The following is a 16456-nucleotide window of genomic DNA, read 5'->3' on the forward strand; positions in this document are numbered from 1 at the left end:
AATACAAAAGTATGGCTATCTAGTACCTTTGCTATGAAGGATTTACGTGAAGCATTTTATATCCTTGCCCTTAAATTATTTACAGACCGTAGGACTAGGACACTTGGACTATCGCAGAAAGCTTACATAGATAAGTTATTGGCCAAGTGTAGACACCCCATTTTGTTTTGTTTTAATCAACAAATAAATTAGTGTGTTAAATCCATGTGAGAACCCCCTCTATCATTGATTTATATGTTTTAGGTCATTAATATCTTGATCTGACTTTACGGATCATCAATCGGGACAAAATAAGCTAGGGTCACTTCATAGCCCGGACCCTGATTCCATTCCGAGACCCGATTTCCGTAAATCGTTAGATCAATGGCAGATCATGACCTGGGTCTAACCATCCAAAACCACCTAACCTCTCCTCTCATCCTAACCATTCAAACCTCACCTAACCTCACCTAACCTCTCCTCCCATCATAACCATCCAAACCTCACCTAACCTCACCTAACCTCACCTAACATCACCTAACCTCACCTAACCTTACCTAACCTCACCTAACCTCACCTAACCTCCTATCCCATTCTCCTATAAATACCCTCTCATCTCACCAAAAAAAAGAAGAGAAGAAAAGAGGAGAGAACCCCTCTCTTAGAAAATTCAAGCCCTCTCTCTAGACCAAATCCCTCTTCTCCATAAGTTTGCATGGAATATCGTCTACAAAAAGGTATGCCTTTTGGAATTTTATTTTCTTTTCTATATTTGTAGGATTGAGTGTTGTTTTGCGTATATTTTGGTTGATGTCATGTTTAATTTCGTACTAGTTTGGCCTTGGTCATGTTCTCACTTATGCTAAATATAATTAATGTGATAGGGTCATTAGAACCTATTTGTGATGGGATTTTGAAATCATTGGCTTGTTAGGGAATTTAGATTTCTTTTGGGAAAACAATTCATTAAAAATTTTGAACATTTACAAGAAAGAAAACTTGAATTTTACGTGAATTATCAAAACCCATTTAATTTGGCTTACAAAATCTCCATCTTTCAATTGATAACAACAGCCCCCACTCCAATTTGATAACAACAGCCCCCACTCAATCTCAAGAACCCAATATCCATACCCCACCTTGCCAAGTAGATAAAAACAACCCCTTTTTCAAACATCCCATTTGAATCTAATCTCAGGCCCATTCAAGCCATTTTTCATATTCACCGTCTTTTAATCACTAAAAAAAATAAGAACTATCAAAAGAAAACATGGGGGTGCCAATATCATTCCCGTCATAGTGCTAGCTGTTAGACTTTAAACAGATTTTTCGACCTCTAAACAACAGAATCGTGGGAAATGGTTAACTACAAAGTCGTAGATATTTTCGTGCCGTTTCCAACGAGTATTCGTGCTAGATCAGACGGCGAGTGGTTAAAAAGTTAAGTCCAAAATGGTTGCGGCACACCTTTAGGCATTTCCAGTTTAATGTTGCTGTCCTTTTGTTTGCAACACAAATTCGAACCTCTAAATCACAGATTTACAAACAATGGAGAACTAAAAAGTTGTAGCCCTATAAAAGATCTTTCCAACGCATGTTCGTACGTTGAATTTGGCCAAGCGGTTAAAGAGTTACGACAGTTTTAGTGGGCTGCATTTGTTAGATCTTTTAATGGTCAATGGTTTGTCGAATTTGTGCAATTGTCAAAACTTGGTTGTGTTAACGTCATTTTCCAAACCAAAATCGAAAGACATTAATCTAAAGTACATCCAACCTAAAATTAACAAAACTAAAATTCACCCATTTAAAATCCACTGATAAAAATCCGTTAAAAGCCATTAACCAAAAGACCACTAAAAATTTCAAGTGAAACTAAAACCTTCTAAATAAACAACTTTAAAAGCTACCAAACACACTAAATACCTTCAGATAATAAAAGCTTCAAGAAAACTCTAAAAGTTTCCACAAGCCCAAAAGAATTCGAGATTTCCAAGAGCCGGTGGATTCAAAATTCCTTTAGGAACCCTTAGAGCCCAATTTGGGAACACCGGTGTCGTGTCGTGTCCTAAGTTTTAGGGAGTCTTAGGTTTTGGGGAGTCCTAGAGTTAGGAGTCCAGCCTCATCACGGACGTTTGCTATGTATAGCAACCGTGCCATAGGTCTAGTTACACTAGTCACCCAATCTTTCCCTAGGACAAGCCTAGTAAACTAGGATGTAGGCAAACCTGCATTAGTCTAAGGGACCATTTGCATTTAGATGAGAATCATATAGCATCTTAGATGAAATCCTAAGATAATAAAATCCTCAACTTGAATTAAATAACTTCTCCTAAAACTGTTGAAACAGTCAATCCCGTCTAGGTCGGTGTCCTAGTTGAGTTAGGCATATGTAACTTAGCTTAGGTGCACCGAACTACGTCGACTCTGATCCCAGTGAGGCTTGGGTACGTAGGCAGCTTGGATGTCTGACGGCATACCACCCGCGAGTCGGCACCACAACAAATTGTGGTGTTTTATATATTAATTTTCTTGTAAATGCTTAATTAAATCACTTAGGATTTTCCATGAAATTAGAATTCTAGGAGAACTGTCACTTAGATTGAATCCAGACAAATTAATAAATCAAGATACACATCTAGGATTCACATTGAAATTAGATTCTAGGATGCATGTCACTTAGTTCGCACATTAACATAGAGTTGAATGAGCCATTTAAAATAAATTTAAAAGAGTTAGCTTTTGGAATCGAAGACCGATTATCGGGCAGGAATGGTGCATGTGGCGGATAACTCCCCATACCTTCCATTCTCGTAACCAGGTAGCGAGTCTAGATTTCTGGTTAATTACGGGTCCTAGATCCCACATCTAGGTGGCGACTCTGTCAGTCTCTTTCGTGTGGAATTCGGATTGCCTTAGTGATCCCAAGTTCACAGGAAAGATTAATTCAAATCAACATTAAAATGCACACACCAATCGCGTGGATACGAGAGACCAAAAGAGAGAGAGCGGCGGCTCGCGCCCCGCACCCCTCTCGCGGGATCAGGGTACCACAGTCTGGCGACTCTGCTGGGGACCACCTAACTTCATTAAAATTTCAAAAGATAATTCATTTGAATTTAATTTAACTGGCTCATAAAAACTCTATACTTGTTAGATTAGTTTGTCTTGTTTTATTTTCTCATCACATTTTACTCGAACTTAACCTAACAAAACCTGAGGGCATCATAGATTGCGCAAACATATTGCACACACTTACATCACTTGCATCTAAACTCTTGCATCTCACATGCACACACGTCCTATTTTAGGAACCCGGAGTGTTATCTAGCATGGTTGACTGGGATTTCATCACCTGGTGCCTCTGTGCTAGAGAAGCATTCCACCCTTAGCCTAGTACCTTTATGGTACGTAAACGGATCTCTTGTTCACGTACTGATACGCCGGACACTGGTACAGTATATCGAACAGGGATTCGCGCTAAGGGAACTCTTGGCCTTACCCCTAGATTAACCCACACATGCATGTAGTATACGAACACATGTGCATCATGTGTGTGAGCCTAGTTTAGGATATCCTACCCATTGGTGTCTAGATTAGGCCGTGGTCCATCTTCCAATGGTCACGATCGGTCCTTAGATACACGAACAAAGTCATGAGTCGAGATTCTCTCTCCACTCCGATAGATTAGGATTAGGGTTGATGCCTTCAGGTAACACTGATAAAATGTGAAAAAAAAAAAAAAAAAAAAATTTCCCTTTGGGTTAGGATATAAATCCCATCATTTCCAAAAATCTCATAGGATTAGTCATTCATGATCTATCCGTTGAAAGCAATCTTATGCTATCTCATCTAATCTTTTGATCGTGCGTCTTTCGTTCTTCTGTCATACGATTCGATCGTATCTTCATGCCATCCCCTAACTGGCAGATGCAGAATCTCACAATCTTTCTATTATGCATTCTCATGATCTGATCATGCCTGGTCCAGATAATCCAATCTTGCTTGTACCCCTGGTCTCTTCCTCCTCTAGGGGCTACCTTTTCAAGATTATTTTGCTAAGTCCTTCAGAGTTCACTCTCAGAATCCTTGAGCTAGGGGCATTCCCCTATGCGAATCAGTCATCATTGTCCAAAATTGAAAGTATCAGCCATGATGATGTTCAGAACGAACCAGCCTTCGCCGAGCCTTCCACGCCAAACAGTTGCAGCAGTTAAAGTTTTAGTCACTTACTATTTTATGTTGAGTCAGTCATCATGGTCAGTATAATTGTTGAGTCCGGTCTTACAGTTAAAGGTCAATGCCTAGTCCAGGCAAGTTATCTTCTGTTTCCCTTTCTTATTTAGAGTTGTGAATCCTGAGCATGTTCAGGATAGGTCGTCTGATGTAATAGCTTTTCTTTAAATAAAATTTCAGTCAGTTCCAAAAAGTTCACTTGTGTCTGTTTCTTAAGTGTGCTTCTGATCTTAAAATAAGACTCCCTCCTCAAATGAGGACAAAATTGACGAAACTCCACTTGAGTCACAGCAATTACTTGAACGAGAGGAGGAGCGCCAATCCCAACCTTTCAAAGATGAAATTGAAATGATAAACACTGGCACTGAAACTTTGATTCAGTGAATGCCGATTGAAAATACATTACCCTCTAAAGAGTGTGAAGAATTGATAAAATTATTTCAAGAATAAGAAGATTGTCTAGAAAAGCTACAACCGATACCAGGGGCAAGACATAGATGGAAAGCTCAAAGAAAATGAAGAAAGTGAGAAGATATATGCTATACAAGGGGCATAGAGTGGAAACAACTTTCATATTTCTAATCAATGACCTTGGTTCTCAAATTCATAACATAAAGCCAACAAATTCAAGATGAAAAGTTCAAGAGCAAACAATGAAAAGTGATCATCAGATATCGAGAGTACGAATCCATAGATGGAGGATGTCAAAGAACAAGTTTCGCTCTATGAAAGTCAAAAGCACGTATTAGAATCTTGAAAGAAGAAGATCCATTATCTCTTACCTGGAAATGCCGTCAAACTCCGCGAAAAAAAAAAACAAAAGAGAAAAATAATAATAAATAAATAATCAGTACCAGAGGGACTCTAGTAACCTGGATCGATTCCCAATCTGAACATCGGAAGGCCCCCTTTGGCCGAATAAATCCCAAAATCAGAACCAATGTCAAAAGAATACCGGTTTGCAAACCCTTCGAGCCTGAGTAAAATTTTCTTGAAAACCCATCAAACTCGGGGCATTCGCCCCCGAACTACGCGAGACCTGATCCCTATACTGGGGTACGTAGGCAACTCGGTTGAACCGAGTTCGGTCGATTCAAAAAGGAAAAGAAATTCAATCCTTTCAAAAAAAAAAAGAGAGGGACGAGTTCCAAAAGAAGAGAAGTTAATTGTTCCAGAAAGAAAAGAAAAAAGGAAAAAAAAATCAAACAATTTATCTTCAAACTAGGGGCATTCGCCCTGAACTACACACGACCTGATTCCTACCTTGGGATATGTAGGCGACCTGTTCACAGGTTCGGTCGAAATCTTTGTTGAGCCTTAAGCCATTCTTTGAAAAGCCCTATCCTACCTATAAAAGTCCTTCTGGTGTTCAGAACTAATGAGCTAGGTCCTGAGATACAATAAAAAAATGAAATGATGATGAATAAGAAAAATAACGGAGTTTGAAGATCTGCTAGACTGAAAACCTGAAAGGGCGGTCTAGGCAAAATTTAAGATCATTCCCCTGCTAAGTTGAAAACCCGAAAGGGCGGCTTAGGCAAAAGCTAAGGGGATAGCCTGCTGGATCGAAAACCTAGAAAGGTGGTTCAGGCAAAAGTTAAGGCTAGCGCGGTCCGCCAAGTTAAAAACCCTGAAGAGGTGACTTGGTCACGGTAAGAGAATCAGTATAAGAAGGCAACAGCCGGTATCAAGACTGAAGATCAACTGAAGTTCAAGCAAATTCAAGTGATATCCTCAAAACTGGGGGCATTGAAGCTAAGCAATCTTAGGGGTCGTAATTAAATTCTTGAGGCATTACTGTTTCGAGGAAGAAGTCCGGTGTTTACCAATTGAAAAACTATTCCTTGAAAGGATAGACTTACCAAACAAAACATTAACTAAGTCAGAAGCATCACTATGTTTGTCAGTATAGTCAGTCAATCTTTATTATTCTAAGTTCACTCCTTCAGGGCTGCTCAATCCTTTGAGTAGTGCCTTTCATCTAAGTTTTCTCTTTAGAAAGAGTCAATTGTCGTTCTTATGTCCAAATGATGTAACTATCTTGGTGAAGGAGGCCAGGCCTAGGCAGCTCCCTGCAATTATACCTGAAAGAGCTCGAGAATTTAGTCAAACAACTTCATTTCAAAGAAGATCAGCTCAGAAAAATTCAGAAGTAGAAACATCAGAAAGCCCAGCTTCCGTAAAAAGATCATACCCCAGGAAGGCACCTTAAGCTTGGAAGAACCTCAGATGCAATGGTGGTTGAGCCAATTTCTCAGAAAGATGAACCATTCAAATTCATAATTCCCTTCCGGTTAGTTATCCTGGTCAAGAAATGTTTATCTAAACACCTGTCAAGAAGCAGATCCCGCTTTTCCATGTTAATATCCAAGAGAGTCGTTGTTCTAAATTACCAATCTCAAATGTCTTGTTCAAGGTTTCAGTTATCAAAATCCCCAGAAGACAAGACCAGCAGTCTCTTTGAGAAAAATCTTGTTGAAGTTTCATAAAAATGTTCCTAATCCATTCTTGCTAGTAATGGTTCTTCGTTCCAAAGGTTTGCCGTTTCATCATTCGTCAAAGTCCTAGTTTCCAACATCTTTGTCGGGCACGATCCATAATATCCCCGATTTCATTGAGTTCAAAAAAATAAAAAATTCATCAAATCCAATCTTACGTCAAATTCAAGTTCATGGAAAATCTCTAAATTCTTCGAGCCCGTTTGTGAACGGTACCTCTTTTCTCGAGCCCATTTGCAAATGGCCTCGTCTTCTCCTTGAGCCCGTTTGTGAACGGTGCCTCATCTCTCGAGTCCATTTGTGAATGGTTTCGTCTTCTCCTTGAGCCCATTTGTGAACGGTGCCTCATTTTCTGAGTTCATTTATGAACGGTCTCATGTCCTCCTTGAGCCCGTTTGTGGACGGTGCCTCATTTCTCAAAAAATCAAAAATTCATCAAATCCAATCCCCAATTCAAAAAATCCAATCCTACGTCAAATTCAAATTCATAAAAATCTCTAAATTTTTCATTGTTGAATTCATCAATCAAAGCTATCTTGTGTCGTTGAGCCCGTTTGTGAACGGTGCCTCATTTCTCGAGCCCATTTGTGAATGGTCTCGTCTTCTCCTTGAGCCCGTTTGCAGACGGTACCTCATTTCCCAAAAATAAAAATTCATCAAATCCAATCCCCGATTCAAACAAATCCAATCTTACGTCAAATTCAAGTTCATGAAAAATCTCATGTCCTCTTTGAGCCCTTCTGTGAAAGGTGCCTCATTTCTCGAGGCCGTTTGTGAATGGTCTCGTCTTCTCCTTGAGCCCGTTTGCGGACGGTACCTCATTTCCCAAAAATAAAAAATTCATCAAAACCAATCCCCGATTCAAACAAATCCAATCTTACGTCAAATTCAAGTTCATGAAAAATCTCATGCCCTCTTTGAGCCCGTTTGTGAACGGTGCCTCTTTTCTCGAGGCCATTTGGGGATGGTCTCGTCTTCTCCTTGAACCCGTTTGTGAACAGGTTTCTCATTCTCTGAGTCCATTTGTGAATGGTCTCATGTCCTCTTTGAGCCCGTTTGTGAACGGTGCCTCTTTTCTCGAGGCCATTTGTGAATGGTCTCATCTTCTCCTTGAGCCCGTTTGCGGACGGTACCTCATTTTCCAAAAATAAAAAAATTTATCAAATCCAAATCCTTAATTAAAAAATAAAAATAAAAATCCATTCCTACGTCAAATTCAAGTTCATAAAAAAATCCCTAAATTCTTCGAGCCCGTTTGTGAACGGTGCCTCATTTCTCGAGCCCATTTGTGAATGGTCTCGTCTTCTCTTCGAACCCGTTTGTGAACAGGTGTCTCATTCTCTGAGTCCATTTGTGAATGGTCTCATCTTCTCCTTGAGCCCGTTTGTGAACGGTGCCTCATTTTCTGAGTCCATTTGTGAATGGTCTCGTGTCCTCTTTGAGCCCGTTTGTGAACGGTGCCTCATTTCTCGAGTCCATTTGTGAATGGTCTTGTCTTCTCCTTGAGCCCGTTTGTGAACGGTGCCTCATTTCTCGAATCCATTTGTGAATGGTCTTGTCTTCTCCTTGAGCCCGTTTGTGAACGGTGCCTCATTTCTCGAATCCATTTGTGAATGGTCTCGTCTTCTCCTTGAGCCCGTTTGTGAACGGTGCCTCATTTCTCGAGTCCATTTGTGAATGGTCTCGTCTTCTCCTTGAGCCTGTTTGTGAATGGTGCCTCATTTCTCGAGTCCATTTGTGAATGGTCTTGTCTTATCCTTGAGCCCGTTTGTGAATGGTGCCTCTTTTCTCGAATCCATTTGTGAATGGTATCGTCCTCCTTGAGCCCGTTTGTGAACGGTGCCTCATTTCTCGAGTCCATTTGTGAATGGTCTTGTCTTCTCCTTGAGCCCGTTTGTGAACGGTGCCTCTTTTCTCGAATCCATTTGTGAATGGTATCTTCCTCCTTGAGCCCGTTTGTGAACGGTGCCTCATTTCTCGAGTCCATTTGTGAATGGTCTTGTCTTCTCCTTGAGCCCGTTTGTGAACGGTGCCTCTTTTCTCGAGTCCATTTGTGAATGGTTTTCTATCCTCCTTGAGGCCGTTTGTGAACGGTGCCTCATTATCCAAGTCCATTTGGGAATGCTTCTTATCCTCGTTGAACCCGCTTGTGAGCGGCGTCTCATCTCCTTCTAAAAACTGTTTGAGAGCGATCTTTGTCCTTTCCCTTCAGAATCCATTCGAAAATGATATCTCATTCTCTAATTGCCCGTTTGTGAACGGCGCCGCATCGAGTTTTTATTATTATTCAAGTTCTAGGGTTTCATCTAAGGTTTTGCATTATGTTAAGGTGCGTTGTATCTAGAGAGTCCTTTTGTCGATTAAAACTACGCAAAATGGTTCTGTCATTTTTAACTTTGGTATTCAATGACTACGTCATCTCTACCAAAGAGGGGCATCTGTAGACACCCCATTTTGTTTTGTTTTAATCAACAAATAAATTAGTGTGTTAAATCCATGTGAGAACCCCCTCTATCATTGATTTATATGTTTTAGGTCATTAATATCTTGATCTGACTTTACGGATCATCAATCGGGACAAAATAAGCTAGGGTCACTTCATAGCCCGGACCCTGATTCCATTCCGAGACCCGATTTCCGTAAATCGTTAGATCAATGGCAGATCATGACCTGGGTCTAACCATCCAAAACCACCTAACCTCTCCTCTCATCCTAACCATTCAAACCTCACCTAACCTCACCTAACCTCTCCTCCCATCATAACCATCCAAACCTCACCTAACCTCACCTAACCTCACCTAACATCACCTAACCTCACCTAACCTTACCTAACCTCACCTAACCTCACCTAACCTCCTATCCCATTCTCCTATAAATACCCTCTCATCTCACCAAAAAAAAGAAGAGAAGAAAAGAGGAGAGAACCCCTCTCTTAGAAAATTCAAGCCCTCTCTCTAGACCAAATCCCTCTTCTCCATAAGTTTGCATGGAATATCGTCTACAAAAAGGTATGCCTTTTGGAATTTTATTTTCTTTTCTATATTTGTAGGATTGAGTGTTGTTTTGCGTATATTTTGGTTGATGTCATGTTTAATTTCGTACTAGTTTGGCCTTGGTCATGTTCTCACTTATGCTAAATATAATTAATGTGATAGGGTCATTAGAACCTATTTGTGATGGGATTTTGAAATCATTGGCTTGTTAGGGAATTTAGATTTCTTTTGGGAAAACAATTCATTAAAAATTTTGAACATTTACAAGAAAGAAAACTTGAATTTTACGTGAATTATCAAAACCCATTTAATTTGGCTTACAAAATCTCCATCTTTCAATTGATAACAACAGCCCCCACTCCAATTTGATAACAACAGCCCCCACTCAATCTCAAGAACCCAATATCCATACCCCACCTTGCCAAGTAGATAAAAACAACCCCTTTTTCAAACATCCCATTTGAATCTAATCTCAGGCCCATTCAAGCCATTTTTCATATTCACCGTCTTTTAATCACTAAAAAAAATAAGAACTATCAAAAGAAAACATGGGGGTGCCAATATCATTCCCGTCATAGTGCTAGCTGTTAGACTTTAAACAGATTTTTCGACCTCTAAACAACAGAATCGTGGGAAATGGTTAACTACAAAGTCGTAGATATTTTCGTGCCGTTTCCAACGAGTATTCGTGCTAGATCAGACGGCGAGTGGTTAAAAAGTTAAGTCCAAAATGGTTGCGGCACACCTTTAGGCATTTCCAGTTTAATGTTGCTGTCCTTTTGTTTGCAACACAAATTCGAACCTCTAAATCACAGATTTACAAACAATGGAGAACTAAAAAGTTGTAGCCCTATAAAAGATCTTTCCAACGCATGTTCGTACGTTGAATTTGGCCAAGCGGTTAAAGAGTTACGACAGTTTTAGTGGGCTGCATTTGTTAGATCTTTTAATGGTCAATGGTTTGTCGAATTTGTGCAATTGTCAAAACTTGGTTGTGTTAACGTCATTTTCCAAACCAAAATCGAAAGACATTAATCTAAAGTACATCCAACCTAAAATTAACAAAACTAAAATTCACCCATTTAAAATCCACTGATAAAAATCCGTTAAAAGCCATTAACCAAAAGACCACTAAAAATTTCAAGTGAAACTAAAACCTTCTAAATAAACAACTTTAAAAGCTACCAAACACACTAAATACCTTCAGATAATAAAAGCTTCAAGAAAACTCTAAAAGTTTCCACAAGCCCAAAAGAATTCGAGATTTCCAAGAGCCGGTGGATTCAAAATTCCTTTAGGAACCCTTAGAGCCCAATTTGGGAACACCGGTGTCGTGTCGTGTCCTAAGTTTTAGGGAGTCTTAGGTTTTGGGGAGTCCTAGAGTTAGGAGTCCAGCCTCATCACGGACGTTTGCTATGTATAGCAACCGTGCCATAGGTCTAGTTACACTAGTCACCCAATCTTTCCCTAGGACAAGCCTAGTAAACTAGGATGTAGGCAAACCTGCATTAGTCTAAGGGACCATTTGCATTTAGATGAGAATCATATAGCATCTTAGATGAAATCCTAAGATAATAAAATCCTCAACTTGAATTAAATAACTTCTCCTAAAACTGTTGAAACAGTCAATCCCGTCTAGGTCGGTGTCCTAGTTGAGTTAGGCATATGTAACTTAGCTTAGGTGCACCGAACTACGTCGACTCTGATCCCAGTGAGGCTTGGGTACGTAGGCAGCTTGGATGTCTGACGGCATACCACCCGCGAGTCGGCACCACAACAAATTGTGGTGTTTTATATATTAATTTTCTTGTAAATGCTTAATTAAATCACTTAGGATTTTCCATGAAATTAGAATTCTAGGAGAACTGTCACTTAGATTGAATCCAGACAAATTAATAAATCAAGATACACATCTAGGATTCACATTGAAATTAGATTCTAGGATGCATGTCACTTAGTTCGCACATTAACATAGAGTTGAATGAGCCATTTAAAATAAATTTAAAAGAGTTAGCTTTTGGAATCGAAGACCGATTATCGGGCAGGAATGGTGCATGTGGCGGATAACTCCCCATACCTTCCATTCTCGTAACCAGGTAGCGAGTCTAGATTTCTGGTTAATTACGGGTCCTAGATCCCACATCTAGGTGGCGACTCTGTCAGTCTCTTTCGTGTGGAATTCGGATTGCCTTAGTGATCCCAAGTTCACAGGAAAGATTAATTCAAATCAACATTAAAATGCACACACCAATCGCGTGGATACGAGAGACCAAAAGAGAGAGCGCGCGGCGGCTCGCGCCCCGCCCCTCTCGCGGGATCCGGGTACCACACCAAGTATTGTAAGCCTAAGGGTACATCCCTCTCTTATCTTGATGATCAACAAACCCAAATTGATGGTAGTTTGCTAATGGCTTCTCGAGTGTTGTGATTTAGACAGGTTTCATTCATGTCAACACTTGAAGCTAGAAGAACAAGGGCTAGTCTTGGAGAAAGTTAAGTCTTGGTGGTCATCCTTCAAGCCGTATGGTGTATCGAAGAATCAAGGAAGCCACAAGTGCAAGAATGTATTTGAAGACTATCACAAGATAAGGAGAAGCTCATGCAAGCACCCAACAAGATTGAAGATCAAGAAGACTCAAGGTTATAGTGTTAGAATGCATGGGAGTCCTCTTGGCTTTTCATGTTTGCAAGTTTTAATGTTTTTAAATCATCCTTAAAGCTATTTTTCTAAGTGCATTAATGTATTTGAAAACACATGTTTAAAACCCAAAGATCATGGCCCCAAAGTCCCTTGCACAAAATATTTAAAATCAAGATTTTAACACAGGGCCGGTCGACCGGAATAGGCCGGGCGATCGCAGGATGCTACCTGGAATTCCATGGTATCTCAAATTTTATCGGGCCGGTTGACTGTGACAATACCGGTCAACCGTAGAATAATTTCTCAATTTTTAGAAATCATCCAGGTTGGTCTCGGAGGTCGACCGCTACCCCCTCGATCGAGTGATTAATGTTTTTGAACTTAAAACTTTCAAAAATTAAATTAGTCCAGGGCGGAGGACCGTGACGGTCCGATCAACAGCTATATTGTTTTCGAGCCAAAATATTTTTCAAACAGGTATCCCTCAAAGGGCGACCTCGGTTTCCCCGGTCGACCGAGGCAGTTTAGAATTTGAAAATAAAAATGAGGCGCCCTATAAGGGCGGGCGACCGCAATGGCTCGGTCGACCGCGCCAATATTGCGAAAGAGCCGTTGGGGTCAGCAGAGGGTAGGTGCAACCACCCAGTTTTACTACAGTTTTGCCTTTGATTCTTCTCAAATGAACTAGGGCTATTTAAACCCCATCAAAGACCCTCATTTACACCTTTTGAATCATTATCAAACCCTAGAGCTTTTCTCTTTCAAAATCAAAAGGATTTTTCATCAAATCTCTTGAGCATTCAAACTTGCATTCATTTCTTGCTAAGAGGTACTCCCCTAAGCATTTAGTTTCAATCATTGGGAGTCTTGTGAGCTTTGACAGTTGTATTCGCCTTGAAAAGGCTTGAGAGCTCTTCATTTTATTTCTTCCTTCTTCTATTTGTATTTGGAATCGCAAAAATGAATGTCTTGCTTCAAGGCCGCGGTGCAACGAAAAAGAACGTCCTTGGAGGCGCAGTTGTAATACAAGGGTGTGTCCCTTTATGGAGGCGGTGATCGCTTGTATATGCTTTGTGAGGCGGCGTTGAGGAGCCTTACCATAGTGGATAAAATTCCAAGAAAAGACCAAGTACTTGGGTAGTGGAATAGGTCAAGTTGTGACCGAACCACTATAAAATCATTGTGTAGTCTCCTTGCTTCCTCTCCTTTCTCTTGTGGTGCGATTTGTAATCTTTATCCATTTTCTATTTGAATATAATTTTGAACAATGGTTAGAACTAACTAAGTTAACTTCATAAGCCCTAACTTTTGGAATAGAAAAATTTTAAAACACCCAATTCACCCCCTCTTGTGTGTTGCCCAATGGGATTTCAAGTATCATATGGCAAATTCCAATAAAGTGTTCATACCTTTTAGGCATGGAACCAAGCTCTCTAAAAAGATGTCTCCTAAGACATCTGAAGAGAAGGAAGAACTGAACAAGATTCCCTACGCATCGGCAGTGGGAAGCTTGATATATGCCATGTTGTGTATAAGGCCAAATATTTGTTTCTCTGTAAGTGCGTTTAGTAAATATCAATCAAACCCAGGTCCAGAGCATTTGACAGTAGTTAAGCTTATCTTTAAGTACCTCAGAAGAACTAAACATTACTGTTTAGTATTTGGAGGAGACGAATTAGTCATTTTTGGATATACTAATGCAGATTTTCAGTCAAATGTTGACGACATGAAATTCTCATCAGGTTTTGTCTTCACCTTAGGTAATAGAGCAGTTTCTTGGAGGAGTTACAAGCAAGATACCATGGCGGACTCCACAACTGAGGCGGAATACATCGCTGCGAGTGATGCGGAGAAGGAGGCGGTATGGCTGCCAAAATTTATAGACGAACTTGGAGTCGTGCCCTCTGTTGAGAGACCTATTACCCTGTATTGTGATAACAGTGGGGCGATTGCTCAAGCAAAGGAACTAAGGACTCATTAGAAGTCAAAGCACGTCCTTCTAAAATAACATGTGAGATGAGAGCTTATCGACAGAGGGGATGTGACCAAAGCTAAAGTAGCATCAGTGGACAACGTGGCAGATGCTTTGACCAAGTCCCCTAGTCAAAAGTTATTTGACAAGCATCTGGAGGGAATGGGTCTAAGATATATTCATGACTGGCTTTAAGGGTAAGTGGGAGATTGTTTGAGTATATGCCCTGGAAAGCTAGTAGAATGACATTTTCTAATCAAGAAAGATTTATTTCATGACTTGAATGGGTATTTACATTTATCAATGTGTGTGATGTGCTTATTTTATTGACACATGTTCGTCCTTAGGTAGCAGAGTAGAAATGCCATGCTCAAAGGATTCACACTTCCAAGGGAGCAAGGAGATATGGCATCTCGGTTCTATACAAGCCTTAATAGTTCCAAGTTGTGAAAGAGACTGGACATCTCTTTCTGTATACAACTAGCACCAGTCTTGCCTACATGCATGTGACGTGAGGTGACTTATCTCGGTCATCTGGGTAGTGGACCCTAAGCAAGAAGAGTGGGTACGGCGATTGGATCGCGTAACCGAACCAGATCAAATAAAGAACAACTTGTGGACAAGAAATTATAAAGTTGTTCTTCTAGACAGGACCCTTCACAGGTCCTTAGACCTGAGGAATCTTATTGGTCTGCCAGTCCGTTCTAGGGTCTTAGTCTATCATATAGTGATTCTATTTTTAGAGTCAGATTCAGATAGAGCTATATCCTAGAGCAAACCTTCTAGACCAATAGTGATACTCAACAAGAAATTCTTCGCCCTTAAATTTAGGGATTGACATCTACAATTTTGTAAGAGCGGTAGGCTTATTAAATAGCCTGGCCAGGCAGATTTGATAAATGTTTATCAGAAAATTTTATGAAACATTGAATTATTTTCAAGGGATTTTACAAATGCATTTGGTGGCCGAACACCGCTTGACCAAAATGGTATTCCAAGAGTGGGCCAAGTGGTAAATGGTGTCCACCTCCCGTTTGACTCAACTCAGTAGACGTGGTTAGGAAGAAAGGACTTGCACATACATGATGTGATTACGGGTAAGATGATCTGACAGTCATCTTCAGGGTTACATCCCGATGGAGGCCACTGACCTAATGCGAGTGTAGTTTAACTACAGAGCAAGGTCGCAGTGGGGCCCACAATAGGATTTTGCAGGATTGACCGTCGGATCCCTACAACGATACCACTCAATCCTCAAATGACCGAGTAGCATCCAATTGGATCAGGGTTCCGCATTTTATGTAATTGCACGGACGGATATGATCTGTTAGATTAATGTCGATATTAATTATATATATATATATATATATATATATATATATATATGTTGATATATATATTCGTGTCTTTGTCAGGAAAGTAACAAAAGGTAGTAAGAGAATTTTTCGAAGACAAATTGGAGCTGAAATAACTCCCATTAGATGTGAGTTATTAATCGATTAAATTATTAATTTATTTATTAATTAATTATTTAATTATTATACATTATTTTGTATTATTAATTTGATTAATAATTATCATAATAATTTGTAATCCAAATGTGGATAGTTATCCCCAAACCGGATTTGCAAAAGTTGCGGAATTGGAATGGAATTGCGAATTGGGATAGGACTACACATTTGGATAAGGTTTGTGGGGCCCCAATACTCCTAAATCAGTTGGAGAGCTTGGGAAAAGTGTCTCAACTTCTCAAGGACTTTGAGTTGCACTCAAACTCCTCGTTGGATAAGAACTGCTAAATTGTAGGATCTACAAAGCAAGCAATTTGTTTCCAACACCAATTCTTATGAGATAAGGCCACAAGGGCTGGAGGGAGGCCTCCATACAAGTTCTCTCATGCATCTTTAGTGTCCCCAAATAGGCTTGGAGGTTTGGGAGAGTCCCATTCACTCGAGGAGTCTCAATTCAAGTTGGTTTCTCAATTGGATTGGAATTAGGAGAGAGAAACAATGATTTATCAAACCAAAACTCTACTTTATATAAAAGAGAAAGGGGAGAGTAAAATTTTGAGTGTGGAATACTCAAAAAATCGTTCTCCCTTGCTTCCCCCCTTTGAAAAATAGTTTTCCATCTCTCTCTC

At 40.0% G+C, this 16456-nt stretch overlaps 1 protein-coding gene and 1 long non-coding RNA gene across 2 annotated transcripts in view; both read left to right on the plus strand.

Moving 5' to 3' along the window:
* Positions 1 to 207: 207 nt before the first annotated feature.
* On the plus strand, positions 208 to 4405 carry LOC143859681 (uncharacterized). The gene is made up of 2 exons (XR_013239325.1): positions 208 to 716; positions 3967 to 4405. It is a non-coding gene; the product is annotated as an uncharacterized LOC143859681 (long non-coding RNA).
* A 2091-nt stretch (positions 4406 to 6496) lies between these two features.
* LOC143859662 (uncharacterized) overlaps positions 6497 to 16456 on the plus strand; it is a 32317-nt gene continuing 22357 nt past the window's right edge. Inside the window, exon 1 of the mRNA XM_077370312.1 lies at positions 6497 to 9718. Within this exon, the coding sequence (XP_077226427.1) occupies positions 9697 to 9718 (22 nt within the window). The 5' untranslated portion in view covers positions 6497 to 9696. The remainder of the gene's footprint in view (positions 9719 to 16456) is intronic.

Source organism: Tasmannia lanceolata, unplaced genomic scaffold (genome assembly GCF_043159265.1).
Source record: "Tasmannia lanceolata isolate RefF3 unplaced genomic scaffold, GAP_Taslan_0.1 ptg000035l, whole genome shotgun sequence".
In the NCBI taxonomy this organism is placed as follows: Eukaryota; Viridiplantae; Streptophyta; class Magnoliopsida; order Canellales; family Winteraceae; genus Tasmannia; species Tasmannia lanceolata.